General features: G+C 48.9%; 1 protein-coding gene across 19 annotated transcripts in view; it reads right to left on the minus strand.

The window, feature by feature from the left end:
• Positions 1–3,406: 3,406 nt before the first annotated feature.
• nrxn3 (neurexin 3) overlaps positions 3,407–26,209 on the minus strand; it is a 1,403,890-nt gene continuing 1,381,087 nt past the window's right edge. For 8 of the 19 annotated variants that reach the window (XM_033027583.1, XM_033027578.1, XM_033027577.1 and 5 more), the window contains 2 exons: positions 24,668–24,755; positions 3,407–4,389 (listed from right to left, as the gene is read on the minus strand). In XM_033027583.1, the coding sequence (XP_032883474.1) occupies positions 3,434–4,389; positions 24,668–24,755 (1,044 nt within the window). In that variant the 3' untranslated portion in view covers positions 3,407–3,433. Of the gene's footprint in view, positions 4,390–6,041; positions 6,256–24,667; positions 24,756–26,209 lie in introns of those variants that run through there. The other 11 variants (XM_033027582.1, XM_033027580.1, XM_033027591.1 and 8 more) reach the window with 7 other exon arrangements.

Genomic DNA, 26,209 nt, shown 5'->3' on the forward strand with positions numbered 1-26,209 from the left:
CCGGCTCGGGGCTGGAACGGTGCTACGGTGGCTGGGACGGTGTTCTGGCGGAGGTCCGAGGTTCAGCCGCGGGCCAGTGGCTGCATCCGCTGGACTGGAGGGCGGCAGCTTCCACCACCCCGGGCCGCGGTGTTTGAGCCGGCCCGTTTGCGGGGTCCGGTGAGCCGCGGGACTGTTTGTACCATCGTCCGGTGGGGAATCGCCTCAGCGCAGAGGGAGAAGAGGAGGGAAGAGACTGCAGCCCTAAGATTTTTGCCTCCACCACAGTGAGGAGGTGCTTGGAGGACTCACTGTGGTGGATGTTAATTTGTGTTTATTGTTGTTTATTATTGTATTATTGTATGTAAGGTCTGAATGACAATAAAGGTAATTCTATATTCTATTCTATGGGCCTGTCCCACTTATGCGATTTTTTTCGGCGACTGTCACAGTCGTAGCAGGTCACCGAAAAAACGGCGACTGGACACCCCCCCCCCGCCACGACAATGTCTACGACAATATCCACAACAACCTACCACCCAGTTGACGGCAAGCTACCGACAACCGTCCACCTACGACAACCTACGTCCACCCGTGACAAGCTACGACAAGGTAAGACAATTCAGTCACCGGTACCTGTCGCCGGATGACGTAGGTTGTCGCCAATGGAATTCACCGATGTCAGCACCCGGCGACAACCTACGTCATCCTGGCGACAACCTATGACAGCACCTACGTCAGGAGAAGTCAAGCTGCGCTCATTGGCGTCAAATCCACTGTCGCCGAAACGTTTTGAACATTTCAAAATCCAGGACGACTGAGGAGACGACTCACGACCATACAGATGTCACCCCGGTGACCATGTGGCAACAGCCTAGTCACCTAAAAAATCGCCCAATAGGGACGGTGGCATAACTCTCCCTCTCCCCTGACATCAGTCTGAAGAAGGGTCTCCATCTGAAACGTCACCCATTCCTTCTCTCCAGAGATGCTGCCTGTCCCGCTGAGTTACTCCAGCATTTTGTGTCTGTCTTTGGTGTCAACCAGCATCTGCAGTCTCTTTTACTACTACCCACAGTAAACGCTGGGGCTGTAATTCAGCAAGGAGAGACGTGATATACCCTGGGGTTTAGCAGGATGAGAGGATATCTTATTGAAACATATAAGATTATTAAGGGTTTGGACACGCTGGAGGCAGGAAACATGTTCCCGATGTTGGGGGAGTCCAGAACCAGGGGCCACAGTTTAAGAATAAGGGGTAAGCCATTTAGAACGGAGATGAGGAAACACTTTTTCACACAGAGAGTTGTGAGTCTGTGGAATTCTCTGCCTCAGAGGGCGGTGGAGGCCGGTTCTCTGGATACTTTCAAGAGAGAGCTAGATAGGGCTCTTAAAGATAGCGGAGTCAGGGGATATGGGGAGAAGGCAGGAACGGGGTACTGATTGTGGATGATCAGCCATGATCACATTGAATGGCGGTGCTGGCTCGAAGGGCCGAATGGCCGACTCCTGCACCAATTGTCTATTATTGTGACAGGTTCAAAAAAAGAGTGCAGGAAAGGAAATTAAACTCAGTGAAGCAGACGAACAAGAGAGAAATATAAGAAAAGCACATCAAACTCTCATGGTACACAATTGGCCAAAGAAATACCATTATTTGGTTCCCAGCAAAATTGAACACCATATTGGATATGATGTGGTTAATTTTATTTTTTTTTTAAATCTGCATGCATCACAGTCAGTTACTGAAACTCAGAAGCACAGCCATGGATTTTGTTGCTGGCTGTGTACTACCTACCACACTCTATGAGTAATATGTTGTACAGTTGACAGCTCATAAACAGTAAGGTGGCCACCTTAAGTCCAGCGTGTGTGGGCGTTTCCACCTTAGCTCTGCTGTTGTCTCCTGGGTTTTTTTCTTAAATGTCCATTATACTTAATACAAGTTTTATTGCGGACAGCAAATGATATTAAGGAGAACACCACGATTTCGAGATGTAGAAACACGTACAACGCTAAACGGCAAAGTCCCATTACCCCCCCCCCCCCCCCGGGGATGATGGGAGAGGCACCCTGACCCCGACCCCCCCCTCCCCACACACAAACACACACACTCATATATATCTACGCACACTCACACACTGACAAAGACACACGCACACAAACACAAATATATATATTTCTACACACACACGCACATACACTCCTATACGTACACACTCACACATTCATGCACTTACACACACAAAGTCTGACACACACATATGTACACACACATACACCAAACACACACATACACACACTCACATGTACACACACGTTCACACAGACACACACTATTTCTCTCACACACACACACATAGGCACTCTCACACAAACTACGCACACACATACACTCTTTCTCACACACACTCACAGACACACACACAGACACTCTCTCAAATACACAGGCACACTCTCACACACACAACACACACACACACATACACTTACACACACATATACACACACACATACATATACATATATATACACACACACACACGTACACTCACACACACATATACACACACTCACACACACAACCATACACACACACGCTCACAAGCACATACACACATAAGCTCACTCACTAACACACACACACATGCTCACAACCACATACACACGCTCACGTGCGTACTCACACACACACACCATCTCCCCCCCACCCCCCGCCACCTCTCCCAAGGTCCACGCTGTGGGTGTGGGACTCTGTCCATTGATCTGTACATATTCCGTTACAATCACATGCTCCACGCAGCAAAGTGGAAATAAGATGCTGAGACGGGATAATAAGAAAAAAAGGGGGGGTGGGGGGATGAAATAAAAAAATCAGTTCACACAGCCTTCACAACAATTGAAACAACCGCCGGTAGAAGGGGAAAAATATGAAACAGTAAAATGCGAAATGTCACAAAGTCTTAACAGTCGCCTCCAGGGTACAAAAACCGACAAAAAGCTGTGGATTGTAGAGTTTCAAATCCTTCGGACCAGAATGTCCAAAGTTCCCAGTGGGGTTAGGGTGGCTCTGTGTGTGTGTGTGTGTGTGTGTGTGTTTGAGTGTGTGTGTGTATATCTACGCACTTACACCTTGGTAATAGCCATCTGGCACACAGTAGTAACAGATCACATATTTCTCGTGTGTGAGGGGAACTTTTGTTTTAGGAGATCGTCTTTTTTCCCCCTTCTCTCCCCCCCCCCCAAAAAAAGTTTGTTTTTCCACTTTTCCATAAAAGTTTGTTTTTGTGTGTGTGTGTGTGTGTGTGTGTGTGTAAAAGTGTGTAAAATCCATGTCGATTGCACCACGCCACATTTCATCTCTATGATCTGTTTCTGTTCTCTGTGTGTGTGTGTGTGTGTGTGTTCTCTGGAGGAGTTTTTTTTAAAAGTCTGTCCATCGCTCCCCCCGGGACTACACATAGTACTCTTTGTCTTTGTTCCTGTGTTTCTTGCCGCTGTGGTTGTCGATGCCAATGTTGCCAATGCCGCTGTTGCCAACTTTGGCACCACCTTGGCTTTTCTCCTTGACCGCGTTGCCGTTGGTCTGCGCGCTGTTGCTAATGTAGTTCCTCGTCTCGTCCACCTGGTAGGAGCCCTCGTCCCGGTTGCGGTACTTGTACATGGCGTAGAGCAGGATGAGGATGCAGAGGGCTGCTGCCGCCACGATGCCCACCACCATGCCGGTGGTGCTACTCGACTCCCGCACTACCTCGGCCACTCCCGCCGCCGCTGTCCCACGCACTCCCGCCTCGGTGGTCTGGGCTGCTGTGGGCACATGACGGAACATGGGTGAGGTGACTAGCGGACTCCTCGCCTTGGTGCTGTCTGCTTCGTGACCGGTGGGCAACGGGAAGAGCGCTGAGCCCGGCTGGGCCGGCCTCTGCTCCCGTGTGTTCAACTTGCCCGCTGGCAACTTGCCCAAGACCGGAGAGGTGTCGAGGCCGGGGCGAGAGACTTCAGTGGCCGAGATCCCGCCGGTCTCGGGCGGTCTATTTGATCTCGTGTCCTTGTACTCCCACTTGGGTGCGTGCGCTTTGAAGTCACCTTCCGAGGTCGACGTGGACAACATGGTCTTATCTGTTACCAAGGACAAGTCGTGGTGAAAATCTTCATCATCAAGAGGGGGCGCGTCGGAGTCTAGAGGTCGCCCCGACGCATAACCCGATATCACCAGGCCAGCATCACAATCATCGTTGTCCCGGTCCGAGCAAGGCAACCCAATCTCAGGGGTCGCGGAGGACAGGGGGTCTTTGGTGCTTCCAATAATGGTGAAGAGGGTAGGGTGGGAGGTAATGGCGGGGGCATGGGTGCCAAGGGGTGAGGTGGCTAAAGGTTCTACTGACACTATAGGGAAAACTAGTTCACCTCCTTGGTGGTGGTTGGGGGGGTTGGTGGGAAAAAGGAGGAAGGAACAAGAGAGAACAATGTTAAGACCACCCTTCGGTTGAGTCCCAATTCCCACCCCCCCCCCCTCCACTACACACACACACACACAACCTCCACAAGCACCCAACGCCAAATCCACCACCAACAAAGTCAACCCCAAACTCAAAGCCATGCCACACACAGATGCAGCAGAGCGCAAAAACACATTCCATTAATTAAAAAATATATCTATATAACTATATAAAGTGGCAGAGCAACTTAAAAGAAAATCCAGCACCCACCAGCACAGTTTAACATATAAACGTCCATGATTTATAAAAAAAAATAAACAAAATAAAACACTAAACAGAGAGGATAGGTTGAAAAGAATGAGGTTGTTGGATTTCATTTTTTAAAAAGCATCGCAGCCAAGAAGGTCTATATATGTATATATATAAATATTATGCACACACACACACACACATCCAGATACATAAGTAGAGGTAAGGGCCTGTCCCACTTTCACGACTTAATTCAAAACCTCTGCTGAGTTTAAAGGACCTAAAAAAAAATCAAGGTCGTGGTAAGCTACGAACTCCTATGACCTTCCATGACTATGTTCAGGAACTCCTACGAACTCCTATGAGTATGTCTACTAATTCCCACGACTATTTCGATGCCCTCCTTACGAGTAAAAAGTTGCAATTTCTGAATCCTGATCAATTTTTTTTAACTCGTGGACATTTTTTATCGGGCTGGAAAAAAAACGTCCCGACTTACCCGATGCCACGAGGACCTAGGGCTAGCATAAACAGCCGCTACGATATATCTACGAACTCCTATGGACTCGTTACGAACATTCTGCGAGTTTGAATCAAGGGGAAAACTCGGGAAGAATCCGTGAATAACTCGGGAGAATTCGTGAATAACTCAGGAGAGTGGGACAGGCCCTTTACCATGTAATTCTCAATCAACTTACATCAACAAATTGCTCGCATGATTTTGGCATGGAAAAAAAGTTTATATATAAAAAACAAAGAAGAAAGTTGTGTAAGATTCTCTTGGTCACGTTTGCCGTATCGTTCTCAAATTTGTTTTTTTTTAGTTGTCGTTTAGCAAAAAAAAAATTAAACTGGCTGACATAATGATCACAGGGGAGGTGGGGATGGGGTGGGGGGGGGGTGGGGGGGGGAGAGGTAACGATACATTTACATTCACACCACACGACATGAAAATAACTGCACCAATAGGCGATATCTGCTTTTTTGTTTTGTTGCTTGTTGTTGTTTAAAATAGATCAGGATCGACTACAAATAAAAAAAAAACGCCGCACATCGTGCAGGTTTAATAGCTCTCTGTTTTTTGTGTCGTTAAATATCTACAAAAATCTAACAGGCTCCTCTTTTATTAAACGTCGAGATAGTATTGTTTTTTTTTAAATTAAATATTTTCTTAAATTAGACTCTCTCTCTCTCTCTGTCTCTCTTCCATTAGATAAATTACGGATTACTGTACATTTTTAGTTTTGTGAACTCTTCCGAAAAGGGGTGAGGGGGGTTGGGGGTTGGGGGAGAGTGAGACAAGGTGTGAGGATGATGGATGGAGAGGTGGGGGGGGGGGGGGTGGGGTAGTGGAGAGGAGGGGATGTGGGGAGAAGATGTATGGCATGGAAGGGAATGAGTGAGGGGGGAGTGGCGGTGGGGGGGTGGGGAGAGAGATGAGGTTTTTTGAACATATCCAAGGGTTTTTTTTTTTTGCCTTATGAATGCAATATGGGGGAGATGAGAATGATGGGGGTGAATGTATACAAAAGCTGCCATGTCCATGATAGGGTGGGGCCAGGCGATCTCGCCGCATTAGCACTTTTAGCTGTAAGGGAAGGGACAGGGGATATACAAATATGAGCATATATACATGCCCATTTTATGGAAAGTAAAAACATAACTCTAACACTGACATTTTTTTTTTACAAACCCTAAGCTGCAACTTTTTTCCACCATGCAGTCAAAAGATATATAAATATAATTAGTTTAAACTTTATAAACAGTTTTTTTCCACTCCCCCCCCCCGAATTTAAAAAAAAAACCATCTTTGTTTTTCCCCCCCCAAAAATGCTCCAAACCACTTCAAACGGTGTGAAGTCAATTTTAAATATTCCACGCAAAAAAAAAAATCATAGAGCACACATATAATTTTTTTGGGTGTTGGAGGACATTTGTTTGCATCCACTCACTCTGTCTGGAACATTAGGGTGAGGTGGTGTTGGTACCCGCGTCTGCCGTTCCCCCCCAAAAAAAGATGCAGGTACACAAGCCCGAAGAGTGGTTTAATAAGACAAAAAAAGCCAAGAGTTTTGTGCTGCTGTGAGTTAAGGGTCTGGGTCTAGGTCTGGGTCTGGATCTGGATCTGGACCTGGATGTAGTACACTGAAAAGCTCTATGATGGAGTGCCGGAATTTGGCTTTGACACTGCCACCGAGAGGTAGCGGGGAATGGCCGGGGTAAAAAAACAATCTCAAGGGGGGGCAAACCGGGGAGACACAGGTTGGACAATCGAGGGTCAAAGTTGGAAGGGGTAGAACCAGCGATGTTGCAGAATGTGAAGCCGCTGTCTCCAGTTGCCACCCCCCCCCCCCCCACCCCCATCTCTGACGCACAGGTGCTCTGTCGGAACGGGTGGTTGGGGAAGGAGGGTGGAGATGGAGAGAGAGGGGGGGGGGGGGGAGGGGGAGGTGAGTGGGAACCAGACCAAAAAAAAAGAAGCCAGTGTGGCGGCACCTGGTGGCCAGCCACGGGCATACGATCCCCCGGCTCAGGAGGGAGGGGTTGTGCGTCTCGGATTGTTCACGGGGTCTGGACCTGGGTATTTAAGTTTGGGGTAACGCCCCGTGCACAGTGTCGGAGTAGGGAGCAGCACTGAAATTGTAATAAATACGTTGGATCGCGCAACTTTGTGTTTCCGACAAATTCTTGGCTGGAACTCCTGCGAGTCCCCGCTATGTTGGTGACCCCGACGTGATCCAGTGCAGCGGGGACTCACATGAGTCCAGCCAAGAATTAGTCGGAAACACAAAGTTGTGTGATTGAACGTATTAATTAGAGGAGTTGAGTATAGGAGCAAAGAGGTCCTTCTGCAGTTGTACAGGGCCCTAGTGCGACCACACCTGGAGTATTGTGTGCAGTTTTTGTCCCCTAATTTGAGGAAGGACATTCTTGCTATTGAGCCAGTGCAGTATAATTCCCGGGATGGCAGGACTGTCATATGCTGAGAGAATGGAGCAGCAGGAATTTAGAAGAATGAGGGGATCTTATTGAAACATGTAAGATTATTAAGGTTTCGGACACGCTAGAGGCAGGAAACATGTTCCCGATGTTGGAGGAGTCCAGAACCAGGGGCCATGGGGAGGAACGGGGTACTGATTGGGGATGATCTGCCATGATCACATTGAATGGCGGTGCTGGCTCGAAGGGCCGAATGGCCTACTCCTGCACCTATTGTCTATTGTCTATTACCATTTCAGTGCTGCTCCCCTACCCGACCTTCATTACCCAGGGCCTGACCGCCGTGAGCCTACGCCTCCCACTCCTAGACGCACAACCCCTCCCTCCTGAGCCGAGGGTTCGCTATAGCCCGTGGCTGGCCACCAGGTGCCGCAACACCGGCTCCAAATTCCCCCTCCCCGACCCAAACTCACGTTTGGAGTCCCCCTTTGAGCCATACACTCTCCAGAAAGAAACATTGCAACCAAAGCAAGTAAAAACCCAAAGAAGAGTTGGATGTTGGATCGAAGTTACCAAAAAAACACCTCAGTCCACCCCACCCCGATCGGAATCAGCGGCCACTGCTTGAGGTGGTTTGTCATTCAGCTCATTCCAAAGAAGAAAAAGTGACCAGCACAAATAGTTGTCTTCCCCCCCCCCCCCTGCCCAACCCCCCACCACCATTCCCCCACCTCTCCCCCCCCCCCTTCAATAAAATGTGTTCATCAGAATCAAAAAAGAATTAGCAATTTTCGAAAGAAAATGGAAGCCCCCAAGTTTTATATGTATATCACTAGCAAAGTAATTCTTTGTTTTGAGAGGGGGGGAAAAAAATCTTAAACCATAGCAATTCTTTTATTCCCTTTGCAGCACACTTTAAAAAAAAAGATTAACAGGCAGAAATGCACACAGACACAGAAGAAAGGGCGTCGCAAGTAGGTAGTTACCTGTCACCTGGGCCTTGTGAAATGAGGTGACATTATCTCCAGTTTTACTGCAACTTAAATCCATTCCTCATTTTAAATCGCACCACCAGTTTAAACAAAAAAAGCCAGTGAATTTTAATTCCCCTCTGGGCGTGTAAAAGAGTTGAGTGCACACTTTGATGCACAGGGCGACTGGCATAGAATGGGGGGATGGGGGGGGGGGGGGGGGGGTCATTATTTACTTGTCATGTTAATAATGCATGCTTAAAGTAAGTTGCATTTGGGGAAAGTTTAAAAAAAGCAGAAAGAGCAAGCTGGGGGGGGGGGGGGGGGAGGTTAGCGGGAGAGGGAGAGGTCTACGGTTAGGAGGGCAACAGTTTTTAAACAGCATCATTCAACAAGTCATTTTGGGGAGGGGAGGAGAGAGGGAGGGAGAGAGGGAGGGGAGGAGAGAAGGGGGGAGAGAGGGGAGAGAGGGAGGAGGGGAGGAGGGAGGAGATGAGGGGGAGACGGGGGAGAGAGGGAGGGGAGGAGAGAAGAGAGGGGAGGAGAGTGGAGGAACGAGGAAGGAGAGGAGGGGAGGGAGGAGAGAGGGAGAGGGGGATGAGAGGGAGAGGGAGGGGTGGAAGGGGGAGAGGAGAGAGGGAGTGGGGAGGGGGGAGAGAGGAAAGAGGAAGGGGAGGCGGGGGGGGGGGGGGGGACAGAGGCCAGGGAATTCCACAAAGGGCATCCAGTTTCAATGAGGCCCCCCCCCCCCCTCATCCCGATTGAAGTCAATTGCCCAATGAATTGTCGATGTGAATTCAATTCTTCTCCTCCCCTTCTCTGTCGCTCTGATGGAACTCCATTTCGTTTCCCAGTCGGGAGAACGGCAGATGACTTAAGAGATACAGCACGTAAACAGGCCCTTCGGCCCAGTGACTCCGTGCCGACCAGCGATCACCCTGTACACTAGCTCTATCCTACACACCAGGGACAATATACAATTTACCGAAGACAATTAACCTACAAACCTTTGGAGTGTGGGAGGAAACCGGAGCACCCGGAGAAAACCCACGCAGGTCACGGGGAGAACGTACAAAATCATAAATTATAGGGGCAGAATTAGGCCATTCGGCCCATCAAGTCTACTCTGCCATTCAATCGTGGCTGATCTATCTCTCCCTCCTAACCCCATTCTCCTGCCTTCTCCCCATAACTGCTGACGCCCGTACTAATCAAGAACCTGTCAAACTCCGCTTTAAAAATATCCACTGGCTTGGCCTCCACAGCTTTCTGTGGCAATGAATTCCACAGATTCGCCACCCTCTAAAGAAATTCATCCTCATCTCCTTTCTAAAGGCATGCTCTTTACTTCTGAGGCTGTGACCTAAATTCTCACACTAGTGGAAACATCCTCTCCACATCCACTCTATCCGGGCCTTTCACTATTCGGTAAGTTTCAATGAGGTTCCCTCCCGCTCATCCTTCTAAACTCCAGCGAGTACAGGCCCAGTGCCGAAAAAACGCTCATCATATGCTAACCCACTCATTCCTGGGATCGTTCTTGTAAACCTCCTCTGGACCCTCTCCAGAGCCAGCACATCCTTCCTCAGATATGGTGCCCAAAATTACTGACAATACAGCCTGACCAGCATCTTATAGAGCCTCAGCATTACATTCCTGTTTTTAATATTCTAGTCCTCAGCTGGGCTCCCCAACCCGAATCGTCACCTATCCATGTTCTCCAGAGGTGCTGGCCGACTCATTGAGTTACTCCAGCACTTGGTGTCCCCACCAAATCTTCACCTCTACCCCATTGCGTACATTGGACTTTGTCTCTGGAGGTGATGCACCACAGTAGACAATAGACATTAGAATGTGTGTGAATGTGTGTGAGTGATTGGTGGTGGTCGGAGGGACCGTAGGCGCAGATTGGCAGCCACGCTTCCGTCAGTCTGCCCCAGGGCAGCTGTGGCTACAGAAGTAGCTCACCACCACCGAGTGTGACTGAGGAGTGAATGAATAATGCGATGTAAGCGCCTTGAGTATTAGAAAGGCGCTATATAAATCCCATCCATTATTATTATTATTATTATAGTATCCCATTCCTGCCTTCTTCCCATATCCCCTGAATTCGCTATCTTTAAGAGCCCTATCTCGTTCCTTCTAGAAAGCATCCAGAGAACCGGCCTCCACCGCCCTCTGAGGCAGAGAATTCCACAACTCTCTGTGAGTGAAAAAGTGTTTCCTCATCTCCATTCTAAATGGCTTACCCCTTATTCTTAAACTGTGGTCCCTGATTCTGGACTCCCCCAACATCGGGAACATGTTTCCTGCCTCTAGCGTGTCCCAGCCCTTAATCACCACAATGCTGAGAACTATATTCTGCACTCTGTATCTTCCCCTTTGCTTGATCAGGCAGCTGAACCATCCTACCACCTACTAGAGAGCAGTCCTGAGTTGCTGTCCACCTCACTGGAGACCCTCAGACTATCTTTAATCGGACTTTATCTTGCACTAAACGTTATTCCCTTTATCATGTATCTGTACACTGTGGACGGCTCGATTGTAATCATGTCGACTCATGCTTGATCCTGACTGCAGGTGCTGTCTGTACGGAGTTTGTACGTTCACCCCGTGACCGCGTGGGTTTTCTCCGAGATCTTGTAGGTTAATTGGCTTGGTTATCAATGTAAAAATTGTCCCCAGTGTGTGCAGGGTAAATATGTGGGGATCGCTTGTCGGTGCGGGCTCGATGGGCCGAAGGGCCTGTGTCCGCATTGTATCTTTAAACTAAACTATCCATGCTCTCCAGAGATGCTGCCTGACCCGCTGAGTTACTCCAGCATTTTGTGTCCAGTACAGGTTTGTAAATTAATTAGCTTCTGTAAATTGTCCCTAGTGTATACGACATAGAACTGGCGTACGGGGTGATCACTGATCGGCCCAGACTCAATGGGCCGAAGGGACTATTTCCATGCTGTATCTATGAACTAAACGAAACATTTTGGTGCATCTATCCATTCTCTCCAGAGATGGTGCCTGGCCCACTGAGTTACTCCAGCACTTTGTGCTTTCCTTGCGAAGGCATTGACTGAGCTGTGGGATGGAATTTCTCACCAGCGTCCCAACCCGAAATGTCACCCATCCGTTTTCTCCGGGCTGGCAAGGTGGTGCAGCGGTAGACCTCGCACCAAGATGCAGCACAGAACGCCACAGGAGATCCTTCTTGCCTGTGGCTATCAAACTGTACAACTCCTTCCCCTTCTGTCGTGGGGTAGACTGAGACTCCACCCCCCCACCTCCCCCCCCAATCTTTGCACATCCCCAGTCCTTTCCATTCGTCACTTTAATTTCATTTTTCATGTATTTTCTGTTTTATGACAGTTGGCAGATCAATTTCCCTCCTGGGATAAATAAAGTTCTATCGTATCGTATCATTATCGAATCGCTACAGCGCCAGAGACCTGTGTTCGATCCTGACTACAGGTGCTGTTTGTATGTACGTTCTTCCCGTGGCCTGCGTGGGTTTTCTCCGGGTGCTCCAGTTTCTCAGGTGTGGCCTTAAGAATTGTATATGGTTCTATAAGATCCCCTCTCGTCCTTCTAAATTCCAGTGAATACAAGCCCAGTCAACCCATTCTTCCATCCGTTTTTTGTCTATCTTCGGTACAGAGCAGCATCTGCGGTTCCTCTCTACGCGTTTACAACAGCGCTCTAGGTTAACTGGAGGGGGGCAGTTGAGCGGAAGGCCGCACGTGCTTAGAGCACGACGCAGGAGCAGAGTCTGAAGAAGGTGTCTCGACCCGAAACGTCGCCCATTCCTTCGCTCCAGAGACGCTGCCTGTCCCCGCTGGGTTACTCCGGATTATAGTGTCTCGACAGCTACTGAACATTCTGAAAACGTGGTCAACATTGAATTCCGCGGAGCTGAACTTCAGATGTGGAAGATAATACAGGGCTGTCATCAGGACACACTTCTGCCCTGCTGCGGCCTGCACGCCTCCTCATGTACTTAGTGGCAAACAACTCCTCTCTTCCCATGCAGAGAAAGAGCAACTGAAAGCTCCTGATCAAAGGGCTGTCTGATGTGGACTCAGCCCCAACATCGTTTAGAACGGTTTCACATCTAGGGCAGTGAGTTTCACATCCCGGCTCAATAATAGCTCGCAATTATCCTGGGAACGAGGAAGTTCAGATTAGGCTTCAGAGCCCAATGTCTCCAGGAGACAATTACAGCTCTGATCTTTCATTAAAGTTTAAATGGGTGGGATCACTGAATAAAACATGAGAAGGGTGAGGATTTCACTCTTTCTGATCGAAATATGCAGCGTGGAAACAGGCCCTTCGGCCCACCGAGTTCATGCTGGCCATCTAGTTGAGTTTAGTTTAGTCTAGTTGAGATATACAGTGAGGAAACAGGCCCTTCGGCCCACCGAGTCCATGCCGGCCATTTAGTTGAGCAGTTTAGTCTAGTTGAGATATACAGTGAAATGCAGTGTGGATATACAGGCCCTTCGGCCCACCGAGTCCACGCCGACCATCTAATTTAGTTTAAGAAGGAACTGCAGATGCTGGAAAATCGAAGGTAGACAAAAATGCTGGAGAAACTCAGCGGGTGAGGCAGCATCTATGGAGCGAAAGAAATAGGCAATGTTTCGGGTTGAGACTGAAGAAGGGTCTCGACAAGAAAGGTTGTCTATTTCCTTTTGGAATTTAGAAGGATGAGAGGGTATCTTATTGAAATATACAAGATTATTAAGGGCTTGGACACGCTAGAGGCAGGAAACATGTTCCCGATGTTGGGGGAGTCCAGAACCAGGGACCACAGTTTAAGAATAAGGGGCAAGCAATTTAGAACGGAGATGAGGAAACACTTTTTCTCACAGTCTGTGGAATTCTCTGCCTCAGAGGGCAGTGGAGGTAATTTCACTGGATACTTTCAAGAGAGCTTGATAGGGCTCTTAAAGATAGTGGAGTCAGGAGATATGGGGAGAAGGCAGGAACGGGGTACTGATTGGGGATGATCAGCGGTGCAGGCTCAATAGGCCGAATGGCCTACTCCTGCACCTATAGTCTATTGTCTATTGGACGATCTTTTATATTTATACCAAGCCAATTAACCTACAAACCTGTACGTCTTTGGAGTGTGGGAGGAAACCGAAGTTCTCGGAATTTGCACGTTCTCCCACGCAGGTCATGGGGAGAACGTGCAAACTCCGTGCAGACAGCACCCGTAGGCGGGATCGAACCCGGGTCTCTGGCGCTGTAAGCGCTGTAAGGCAGCAACTCTACCGCTGCGCCACCGTGCCGCCCTATGATACCAGACCTTGATATTATTTTGGACTGGTGGAGTTATGAACCCTTGGATTCATCCGGCTAAATGACTGCGAGGATGTCATTTATCAACTCTACTTAAAACAAGATTGAAAATTCACTTGGGTTCCGTGGCAAAGGGGATTTAAAATTCAAGAGTCTATTACAGTAATGTGTTCAATATCAGTGTGATCGCATTTGAATATCAAATGCATTTAAACATGAGTACTGCTGGTCTAAATCGTTTTGCACCATCCTAGCACCCCTCTCGACAGCTGCGATGAATTAATGGAGAGTTTGGTCGATTGAGCTTTGCACGCGGGAGTGCTGTTGTCACTGGCAGCTTTGGTTAAACTATCCAAAAATGGCAAGTTCTCTCGAGGCGATGGGCCAGGACTGGTCCAAGTCTCTTCCAGTCACCAACGCAGATTCACAACTCCACAAGTCTTTGCCATCTCACTAATGGCCCTGTCCCACGGTACGAGTTCATTCCAAGAGCTCTCCCGAGTTTAAAAAAAAATTGAACTCGTGGTAAGCGCGGAGAATGAACGTAGCGGGTACGTTGGAGCTCGGGAAAGTCTCTTAGCGCTAATGGCAGGTACTCAGGAAGACTCGCTAACGGCAGGTAAGCACGGGAAGACTCGTGAAGATTTTTCAACATGTTGAAAAATGTCCACAAGAGCCCCGAGTACCGACGAATGGCCATTATTGTGTGCAGTTTTGGTCCCCTAATTTGAGGAAGGACATTCTTGCTATTGAGGGAGTGCAGCGTAGGTTTACAAGGTTAATTCCTGGAATGGCGGGACTGTCATATGCTGAGAGAATTGAGCAGCTGGACTTGTACACTCTGGAGTTTAGAAGGATGAGAGGGTATCTCATTGAAACATATAAGATTGTTAAGGGCTTGGACACACTAGAGGCAGGAAACATGTTCCTGATGTTGGGGGAGTCCAGAACCAAGGGCCACAGTTTAAGAATAAGGAGTAAGCCATTTAGAACGGAGACGAGGAGACACTTTTTCTCACAGAGAGTGGTGAGTCTGTGGAATTCTCTGCCTCAGAGAGGCAGGTTCTCTGGATGCTTTCAAGAGAGAGCTAGATAGGGCTCTTAGAAATAGCGGAGTCAGGGGATATGGGGAGAAGGCAGGAACGGGGTACTGATTGGGGATGATCATCCATGATCACATTGAATGGCGGTACTGACTCGAAGGGCCAATGGTCTGCTCCTGCACCTATTGTCTATTGTCTATTACCGTAAATCTCCGAGTTCGAATCAGGGCAAACTAGGGAGAGCTCTTGGAATGAACTCGTACTGTGGGACAGGGCTTTTAAACCTATACCATTCAGTTATTATGTGTAAAGGGCCTGTCCCATGCGAGTTTACCCAAGAGCTCTCCCGAGTTAAAAAAAAAATCAAACTCATGGCACCTCATCACGAGTATTTTTTTACTCTTGGAAATTTTTCACACTGTTGAAAAAACTTCACGAGTTTTCGCGTTTCCCGAGTACCTACCGTTAGCGTTACGAGCCGCTACGGGACATCCACAAGCTCCGACGTACCCGCTACGTACATTCTACATACTTACCACGAGTTAGATTTTTTTTTAAACTCTGGAGAGCTCTTGGGTAAACTCGCATTGTGGGACAGGCCCTTAAGAAGGAACTGCAGATGCTGGTTTAAACCGAAGAACACACAAAACGCTGGAGTAACTCAGCGGGACAGGCTGCATCTCTGGAGAGAGAAGGAACGGGTGACGTTTCGGGTCATAGAGTCATACAATGATACAGTGTGGAAACAGGCCCTTCGGCCCAACTCGCCCACACCCGCCAACAATGTCCCAGCTACACTAGTCCCACTTGCCTGCGCTTGGTCCATAACCCTCCAAACCTGTCCTATCCATGTACCTGTCCAACTGTTTCTCAACGAAGGGGTAGTCCCAGCCTCAACTACCTCCTCTTGCAGCTTGTTCCATACACCCACCACCCTCTGTGTGAAAATGTTACCCCTCGGATTCTTATTAAATCTTTTCCCCTTCACCTTGAACCTATGTCCTCTGGTCCTCGATTCCCCTACTCTGCGCGGAGACCTTTCTTCAGACAGGGGTTGTGTGAGACTCTCTCTCACTGTTTCCCCCTCTGCGATATGGCCCTTTCATACCTCTAGTTCCATCCTCTCTACTTTCAGTCTGAACAAGCGACCTGATCCATCCTTTTTCTCCAGAGATGCTGCCTGACCCGCTGAGTTATTCCAGCTTTTTGTGTCTACCCTCTAGTTGTCACCTCCCCAAGTTCACGAGTTACAGGAATACAATCAGGCCATTCGGCCCATCGAGTCCACTCCGCCATTCATTCTATCGTGGCTGATCTCTGCCTCCTAACCCCATTTTCCTGCCTTCTCCTCTTAACCCTTGACACCCGTTCTAATCCAGAATTTGTCTATCTCTGCCTTAAAAATATCCACTGACTTGGCCTCCACAGCCCTCTGTGGCAATGAATTCCACAGATTCACCACCCTCTGACTAAAGAAGTTCCTCCTCACCTCCTTTCTAAAAGAGCTGCCTTTAATTCTGAGGCTGTGACTGGTCCTGCAGTATAATGTGGATAAATGTGAGGTTATCCATTTTGGTGGCAAAAACAGGAAAGCAGACTATTATCTAAATGGTGGCCGACTAGGAAAAGGGGAGATGCAGCGAGACCTGGGTGTCATGGTACACCAGTCATTGAAAGTGGGCATGCAGGTGCAGCAGGCAGTGAAGAAAGCGAATGGTATGTTAGCTTTCATAGCAAAAGGATTTGAGTATAGGAGCAGGGAGGTTCTACTGCAGTTGTACAGGGTCTTGGTGAGACCACACCTGGAGTATTGCGTACAGTTTTGGTCTCCAAATCTGAGGAAGGACATTATTGCCATAGAGGGTGTGCAGAGAAGGTTCACCAGACTGATTCCTGGGATGTCAGGACTGTCTTATGAAGAAAGACTGGATAGACTTGGTTTATACTCTCTAGAATTTAGGAGATTGAGAGGGGATCTTATAGAAACTTACAAAATTCTTAAGGGGTTGGACAGGCTAGATGCAGGAAGATTGCTCCCGATGTTGGGGAAGTCCAGGACAAGGGGTCACAGCTTAAGGATAAGGGGGAAATCCTTTAAAACCGAGATGAGAAGAACTTTTTTCACACAGAGAGTGGTGAATCTCTGGAACTCCCTGCCACAGAGGGTAGTCGAGGCCAGTTCATTGGCTATATTTAAGAGGGAGTTAGATGTGGCCCTTGTGGCTAAGGGGATCAGAGGGTATGGAGAGAAGGCAGGTATGGGATACTGAGTTGGATGATCAGCCATGATCATATTGAATGGCGGTGCAGGCTCGAAGGGCCGAATGGCCTACTCCTGCACCTAATTTCTATGTGTCTATGTTTCTATGTCCTAGACTCTTCCACCAGTGGAAACATCTTTTCCACACCCACTCTATATTTGCCATTCATTATTCTGTATGTTTCAATAGGGTCTCCCCTCAACCTTCTAAACTCCAGCGAGTACAGGCCCAGTGCTGTCAAATGCTCATCATAGGTTATCCCACGCATTCCTGGGAACATTCTCGTAAACCTCCTCTGGACCCTCTCCAGAGCCAGCACATCCTTCCTCAGATATGGGGCCCAATTTTGCTCACAGTACTCCAAATACGGCCTGACCAGCGCCTTATAGAGCCTCAACATTACACCCCTGTATTTGAGTTCCAGTCCTCTTGATAGAAATGCCAGCATTGACTTTGCCTTTCTTGCTACCGAATCGCAGATTTTGCAAGAAGGAGATAAAAGGTGACGGCTGATGCATCGAGGACCCTGACATCTGGTGGATGTTGAACGTAGTCATAGAGTCATACAGCAAGGGAACAGGCCCTTCGGCCCAACTAGCCCATGCTGACCCCATTCTACACTAGTCCCACCTGCCCAGGGTTCATTTTAATTTAGTTTAGAGATACAGCGCGGAAACAGGCCCTTCGGCCCACCGAGTCCATAGAAGCATAAATAATAGGTGCAGGAAGAGGCCATTCGGCCCTTCGAGCCAGCACTGCCATCCATTGTGATCATGGCTGATCATCCACAATCAGTACCCCGTTCCTGCCTTCTCCCCATATCCCCTGACTCCACTATCTTTAAGAGAATCTCAACAATCTCTCCAGCCAGTCACTTAAACAAGAGGAAGAAAGAGGAGCTCTATCTAACTCTTTTAAATTCAACCAGTGACTTGGCCTCCACTGCCTTCTGAAGCAGAGAATTCCACTCATTTACAACTCTCCGGGTGAAAAATGTTTTTCTCATCTCAGTTTTAAATGGCCTTCTTAGACTGTGTGGCCCCAGGTTCTGGACTCCCCCAACATTGGGAACATTTTCTTCCTGCATCCAGCTTGTCCAGTCCTTTTATAATTGTATACGTTTCTATAAGATACCCTCTCATCCTTCTAAATTCCAGTGAATACAAGCCCAGTCTTTCCAGCCTTTTCTCGTATGACAGTCCCGCCATCTATTTAAAACATCAACACTAGGGGCGCTGCATTGAAGGCGCCTCTGCCTACAGCCTGTCTGCTTTTTCTATCTTTTTTTAAATTTTAGTTTGTCTAAACAGTTTTTTTGGGGGGATTCTTTATTTTTTCTATGTGGGGGAGGGGGGAGGGGTAAGGGGGAAACCGCTACCCAGTCGCTTCCTGGCGAGGATGCGACTATTTCTCCGGGTCACGTCCTCGACCCCCCCACCTCGCGGCCTACCAGCTGGATCGGAGCGGCCTTTCCTACCGGAGACCGGGGACCGGACCAGAGCTTCGGCTGTGGCGGCGCGACGCTGGATTCGCCGTGGAGCGGGCAATGCCTTCCTGGATCACCGTTTGAAGCTCCGGAGCGTTGCGCCCGCTGCTCCAACATCGCGGGGCCGTGGTTCACGGAGCTCCCAACGCAGGCAGCGCTGACCGACATGGCGGAGTCCCTGGGGCCCTTTGCCGAGGGCCGCCAGCGTTGAATCTCCGCCCGGCACGGCCTGGGGACGTCGGGAGCCGCGGACTCCGGTGGGAAGCGGCCAATTCGGAGGTCCAAGCCGCTGAGGTTGGCCTCCCGTTCCGACGTCGGAGTGCCAACATTCCGGCGAGCGGGCCTGAGCGGCGGGGTGCCCGTAGCGGTGACTGCGGAGGGCTCCGGAGGCCCCGACCACGGGTGAACATCAGAGGTAGAGACTGACTTTCGTGCCTTCCCTCACTGTGGGAAACTTTTGATTCTGCTGTGTGGAGATGTTTTATGTAGAACTCTATCGTGTGTTGTGTTCATTATTTTATTGTATGGCTGTATAGTGAACACATTTCACTGTGCCAACTGGCACATGTGACAAATAAATGTATCTTCTATCTTGTATCTTGTGTTTCTATGTTTCTGTGGAAGCCGTCTCTCTCCTCCCACCCGCTGTGATCCAGCGTAGGTTTGTGAGCAAAGTCTGTCCACTTATCCATTGCGGCTCATCCACCTGTCTGCGCTGATAACATTCAGGCAGCAGAGCCTGCCCAGGCGAGACCACAATCTCGTTCCGCTCCTTGTGGAATTAGCGCTGGCTTTTCCAACCTGCATTGACGTGTGAAGAAACTTATCGCCTGGCTCTTTGCCTGGTTCAATGTATCAGCTCTTCTGGGAGTTGCTTTCGACTGGTGTAACACCCACAAACTGTTTACAGGTGGACGCGCATATTAATTCAGGGACTTTAAATCTTCCCGGCTGCTATCAGGCAACTGACCCATCCTACCACAACCAGAGAGCAGTGCTGAACTACTATCTACCTCTTTGGTGCATGTTTGTAGGTTAATTGGCTTGGGTTTGTGTACTTGGTGTAAGTGTAAATTGCTCATTAGCGTGTGTTGGCTTGTGTTAATGTGCGGGGATCGCTGGCAGGCGTTGACTCGGTGGGCCGAAGGGCCTGTTTCCATGCTGTAGCTCTAAAACTAAAACTAAAAATATGAATTTAAACAGGTACATGGGTAAGGCAGGTTTAGAGGGAAATGGGCCAAATACAGGCAGGTGGGACTGCATGAGTAGATTGAACAGGTCTGAAGAAGGGTCTCGACCCGAAACATCACCTATTCCTTCGCTCCGTAGATGCTGCCTCACCCGCTGAGTTTCTCCAGCAATTTTGTACCTTCGATTTTTCCAGCATCTGCAGTTCTTTCTTAAGCAGTAGATTGAACATATTGGTTGGTGTTGGCAAGTTGGGCTGAAGGGCCTGTTTCCACACTGTATGACTGTGACACTGATTCCAATGGTGCAAGAAAGGGTTGGTCGTATTCTTGGAAGCACGCCTTAAACCTATGTCCTCTGGTCCTCGATTCCCTTACTCTGGGAAAGCGACTCTGTGCGTCCACCCGATCTATTCCTCTCATGATTTTGTGCACCCGCATATAATCACCCCTCATCCTCCTGCGCTCCAAGGAATAGAGTCCCAGCCTGCTCAACCTCTCCCTGTAGCTCAGGCATCACGAGTCCTGGCAACAACCTCGTCGGTACGATGAATGTCTTACTGTAAAAGGTAGACATTTACGGCTTGGCGGCAGTTTTTTTAATCTTCTCTCCTAATGCTTGCAGCTCAGTCAAACCAATTGTTTCAGCGGTATGAACATTGACTTCTCCAATTTCAGGTAGTCCCTGCTTTCTCCCTTCTTCCCCATCCCTTCCCAGCTCTCCCACAGTCCATTGTCTCCGCCTCTTCCTTTCTTCTTCCTGCCCCCCCCACCCCTCCACCCCCACATCAGTCTGAAGAAGGGTCTCGAACTGAAACGTCACCTATTCCTTCGCTCCATAGATGCTGCCTGACCCGCTGAGTTACTCCAGCATTTTTGTCTGCAGTCAAACCAATTTGAGGCATCTGGTAGCCCCGCCAACTCCCACTGCCGGGGTTTAATACATTGGAGGAATACCCCAGAGTTGAGAAGGCATCATAGAAAACAGGTGCAGGAGGAGACCATTCGGCCCTTCGAGCCAGCTCAACTTTTAATGACCAGTCCTAATGGTTAGTAGACCAAAATGCTGGAGAAACTCAGCGGGTCAGGCAGCATCTATGGAGCGACGGAAATAGGCAACGTTTCGGATCGAGACCCTTCTTCAGACTGATGTGGAGGTGGGGGGGGGGGGGGGGGGTGGGAAGAAGAAAGGAAGAGGCGGAGACAGTTGGCTGTGGGAGAGCTGGGAAGGGGAGGGGAAGGAGGGAGAAAGCAGGGACTACCTGAAATTGAAGAAGTCAATGTTCATACCGCTGATTTATGGTTTCTCCTAGTTTTTTTTCTAAATTTCGCTTGAGTATTGCCCTTCTAGGAATTCCTTTGGGGTCAGGGAGAGGGGCGAAGGGAGGGAAGGATAAGGGAAGAGGGGGAGGGGGAGGGGGGGTAGGTGGTGGGGGATAGAGAGAGAGAAGAGGGGAGGGGGGGGGGGAAATTGAACAGATCTCTACAAAAACAGAGAACAGAATCACGTGACGTCACAACATTGAACGGCAGTCATGGCAGACACAGACCAAGGACTCCAGCAGTTCCAAGAGAGGAAGTCGAGAAGGCAGAGGCTCGGCAGATACCCATGGCCACAAACACCGAGTACAACTTGTTACGAGAAAAAAAAAAAAAAATGATCCGGACAGGATGGCTGAACCCTCCCCCTGACGAGTTTGCACGAGACACAGACACACACAAAATGGAACCCTCAATCCATGCACCGGTTCGAGACCCGCGACACCCCGAGGCTCATGGAAAGGAGTTAGTACCACGGGCATGCCGCGTACAAATGCTTCTTCACCAAGTCAAAGATGAATTCATCGTCACTCAGAAAATAACAATGATGCCCGACAATAAAATTCTTTTTGTGCCATCTGTCGTTTCTTTGAATAAAGGTTATTGTCTTGTTATAAGGAGGACAAAAAAAAAGAGAGAGATGTTTTGAAGGGACATTCTTGATCGGAATGGGGGGGGGGGGGGGGGGGGGGTATGGGGAGAAAGCAGGAGAATTGGGGTTGGGAGGGAGAGATAGGCCAGCCATGATTGAATGGCGGAGTAGACTTGACGGGCCGAATGGCCTAAATTCTTCTCCTATCACATGAACTTATGACCTCAAAGGTTAAAAGGTTTATACAGAGTAGGGTGGGGGAAGGGGGAGAGGGTGAGGGAGAGAGGGAGAGAGGGATGGGGAGGGGGAGAAGGGGGAGGGGGAGAGGGAGTGGGAGAGGGAGGTAGAGGGTGGAGGGGGAGAGGGAGAGAAGAGAAGGAGGGGGAGGGAGGGGGAGAGAGAGAGGGAGAGAGGGGGAGGGAGAGGGGGGGAGAGAGGGAGAGAGAGGGAGGGGGCGAGGGAGAGAGAGGGAGGGAGAGAGGGAGAGAGAGGAAGGGAGAGAGGGAGAGAGTGAGAGTGGGATGGAGAGAGAAAGGGAGAGAGGGAGGGAGAGGGAAAGGGAGAGAGGGAGAGAGAGGGAGGAAGAGAGGGAGAGAGAAGGAGAGGGAGGGAGAGCGGGAGGGAGAGAGAGGGAGGGGGAGAGGGCAAACAGGATTCTACTTTGTTTCCACTGGTCATTCATACACAACTTTCTTTAGCAGTCCAGGGTGGAAGTCATCACCCTTGCTGCTTGGTTCGATGGCAAGAAAAGATTTTGTTGCCTCCAGAGAAAAAAAAACATTTTTTTTTTTCCGCAAAAAAAAAAAAACGAAAAAATAATCACGACTTTTTTTTTTTTTGTGATTAAAAAACGAAAAGTCTCCAAAAAAAGTTCAAGGTGATGTTAATTTTTGAAATTTTTTTTTTTACACAAAGTATAAATGAATATATATATTTATAACATACATGTATCTATAATATATATATATATTGACCGTATCGTTATCCACCACCAAAATTACATGCGGCACATGATGAAGTGAAGTGGCGTGGAGATGTTAGATATTAAACATTATGACGGAATTCAACTTAAAACAGGCAGATAGAAAAGAATAGAGAGGACGACATCGCATGCGGTTGTGAGCTTGTTGGCTTGTGAAGGTAAAGGCATGAAGGCGTGAATTTCTGTGTAAACGCATGATGGGATGATTCAGGGCTGTTAAAAGGCCTATCTTTTCAAATCTGAAATCGTACACAGGTTTGCCCAAATCGTGAAAATTTAAAAAAAAAAGTTGATTAAAAAACTCAGGGAAACTTTTCAAAATTTCGAGTCTTGAAATTTGATAAAACTTGGTTTTCTTGATATCAGTCACTGATATCAAAGACCGATGACCCGATATTAATTAATTTTTTAAATGAATAAATAGATAAGGGGGTTTAAATATTTTTGCTGTGTAAATTAGCTTCTCCATATCCCTTTTCATATCTGCACTACTGTTTAGATATATATATATCAATATATAAACGTACATACTCTGATGGTATGTGTATACATATATCATCAGGCCTGCAGAATGATTCTACATTAAAGTTGAACTTTCATACACAGAAATTCTTTGATATCTGTTCACCACTGTGATAGCCTCAACCCGTGGGCAGGTTTTCGAAGGAGAGAGAGGAAATGAAATACAAATGTTTTTTTGTGGCCTATTTTTTTGTTGTTGCAGGGCACACATCGAGCTGGTAGTTGTGCCCGGCTGCAGAAAGCAAAATGCTTCCGGTCAATGAGTAGTGGAAAAGTGAACACAAAAAAAAGGAGTGTGAATTCAAGACTTTGCTATAGCAGCATTCATTTGCGATTCTGACAGCAACATTTTCAAAGCAGTTTTTGGGCCCGTCGCTGGTTTAGTCTCTCAGCGGCTGTGCTTTGCCTTGTGAGGGGGTCAGGGCCCCCTCTGAACCCACCGACCCCCCCTGGAGAAGTCCCCCTGGGCTGGTGTGAGGAGAGGTCAGGCCTATCGAGGTGCAATCTTTATCACCGTTCTCCGCTTGTGTCCTTCATCTTATTCCAAAGAGGGAACCCCAGAAGGATTCAACGTGTTAGGAAGGAACTGGTTTAAAACCGCAGACAGGCACAAAAAAAACTGGAGTAACTCAGCGGGACAGGCAGCATCTCTGGGGAGAGGGCTTGGGCTTTGGGGTCGAGAACCTTCTTCAGACAGTGCCGACCCAAATCGTCACCTAATCACCGAAACATTCCCTGATGGGGTACAGATTGGGGATGATCAGCCATGATCACATTGAATGGCGGTGCTGGCTCGAAGGGCCGAGTGGCCTACTCCTGGACCTTTTGTCTATTGTTGAGAAGGCAGGAGAATGGGGTCAGGAGGGGCGAGGTAGATCAGCCATGATTGAATGGCGGAGTAGACTTGTTGGGCCGAATGGCCTGATTCTACTCCTATGACCCATTCCTTTCCCCCCCTAGAGATGCTGCCTGTCCCGCTGAGTTGCTCCAGCTGTTTGTGTTTATCCTTGGTTCAATGTTAGGGCAGCTCCGTTTAATTCGATGTCTGCTATCTTTATTGAAAAAAAATCCTTAATGGATTCAATTTATTGCACCTTTATAACGAGAATAACACGGCGATCGTCGCTGGGCTCTAAAGATGGCCTCTGTCCCTAAAGCCGCGCTCTCCTCTCCCACACCGCACCACGGAGCCACCCCCCCCCCCTCTCCCTTTCTTGACCCTCACGACTTTGTGTGCTGTTTTTTTTGGATTTTTATTCAAAAAATTCTTACTTCTTTAGCTCGTTTTTCTTTCTAGCGCGCGGCCGACAACAAGGGGAGGGAAGGGGGTGGAGGCGGGGAGGCGGGGAAGGGGGAGAGGGAGAAGGGGGAAGAAGAAGCAAGCAAAATTGGACTGACCTAACCCACCTGAGCTCGGCTCGCACTCATCGAGGTCCTCATCGTCGCTGGCGCACTCCGCGGACGACACGATCAAGTCATCGGTGACCTGCGGGCGAGAAACAGGGGGGGGGGGGGGGAGTCACGGTCTGGTGTAAATAACATCACCAGAGTCTGGATGCACAGAGTCTGTTGTGCGGAGTACGGGAACATCCTTGCACAGATCTCACTGAAACTTAAGGGCCTGTCCCACTTACGCGACTTTTTTGGTGACTGCCGACACCCGTCATAGGTCAATAGACAATAGGTGCAGGAGTAGGCCATTCGGCCCTTCGAGCCAGCACCGCCATTCAATGTGATCACGGCTGATCATCCCCAATCAGTACCCCGTTCATGCCTTCTCCCCGTATCCCCTGACTCCGCTATTTTTAAGAGCCCTATCTAGCTCTCTCTTGAAAGTATCCAGAGAACCGGCCTCCACCGCCCTCTGAGGTAGAGAATTCCACAGACTTACAACTGTCTGTGAGAAAAAGTGTTTCCTCGTCTCTGTTCTAAATGGCTTACTCCTTATTCTTAAACTGTGGCCCCTGGTTCTGGACTCCCCCAACATCGGGAACATGTTTCCTGCCTCTAGCGTGTCCAAGCCCTTAATAATCTTGTATGTTTCAATAAGATATCCTCTCATCCTTCTAAGCTCTAGAGTGTACAAGAGTATTCAGGTGAAGGGGGGAAAGATTGAATAGGAATCTGAGGGGTAACTTTTTCACACAAAGGGCAGTCTTCTTCTTCTTGCGTGTGGCGTGCACAGCCAGAAGTTGTAGGACAACTCGACAAAGTGCGGCGGGTGTATGGAACGAGCTGCCAGAGGAGGTTGTTGAGGCAACATTTAAGAAACAGTTAGGCAGGTACATGGATAGGACAGGTTTAGTGGGATATGGGCCAAACGCGGGCAGGTGGGACTAGTGCAGCTGGGACATGTTGGCCGGTGTGGGCAAGTTGGGCCGAAGGGCCTGTTTCCACACTGTATCACTCTATGACTCGATGACACCATCGTCGCGGTGTAATGCGGATATTAAATCACAATGAGACGGAGTACAGCAAGAAGATCGCGAACCGCGTGTCCTGGTGTCGAGAGAACAACTCTTCCCTCAAGATGAGACCCAAAATGCTGTAGTAACTCAGCGGGACAGGCAGTCTGGAGAAGTGCCTCGACCCGAAACCCCACCCATTCCTTCTCTCCAGAGATGCTGCCTGTCCCGCCGAGTTACGGCTCCTGGAAGGCCGGCTCTGTTCCTGGGGGCGGAGTTGGAGTCGGATTCACGGGAGGTGGTCTTGGATGGGAGGATGATCCCGGACAATACAGCTCACACCCCCCTCCATGACACACTGGTCAACCTCAGGAGCACCTTCAGCAACAGACTGGTCCCACCAAGATGCAGCGCAGAACGCCACAGGAGAACCTTCTTCCCTGTGGCTATCAAACTGTACAACCCCTTCCCCTTCTGTCATGGGGTAGACTGAGACTGACTCCCATTCCCCCCCCCCCCCCAATCTTTGCTCATC

The sequence above is a fragment of the Amblyraja radiata genome, chromosome 9, assembly GCF_010909765.2.
Source record: "Amblyraja radiata isolate CabotCenter1 chromosome 9, sAmbRad1.1.pri, whole genome shotgun sequence".
NCBI lineage: Eukaryota > Metazoa > Chordata > Chondrichthyes > Rajiformes > Rajidae > Amblyraja > Amblyraja radiata.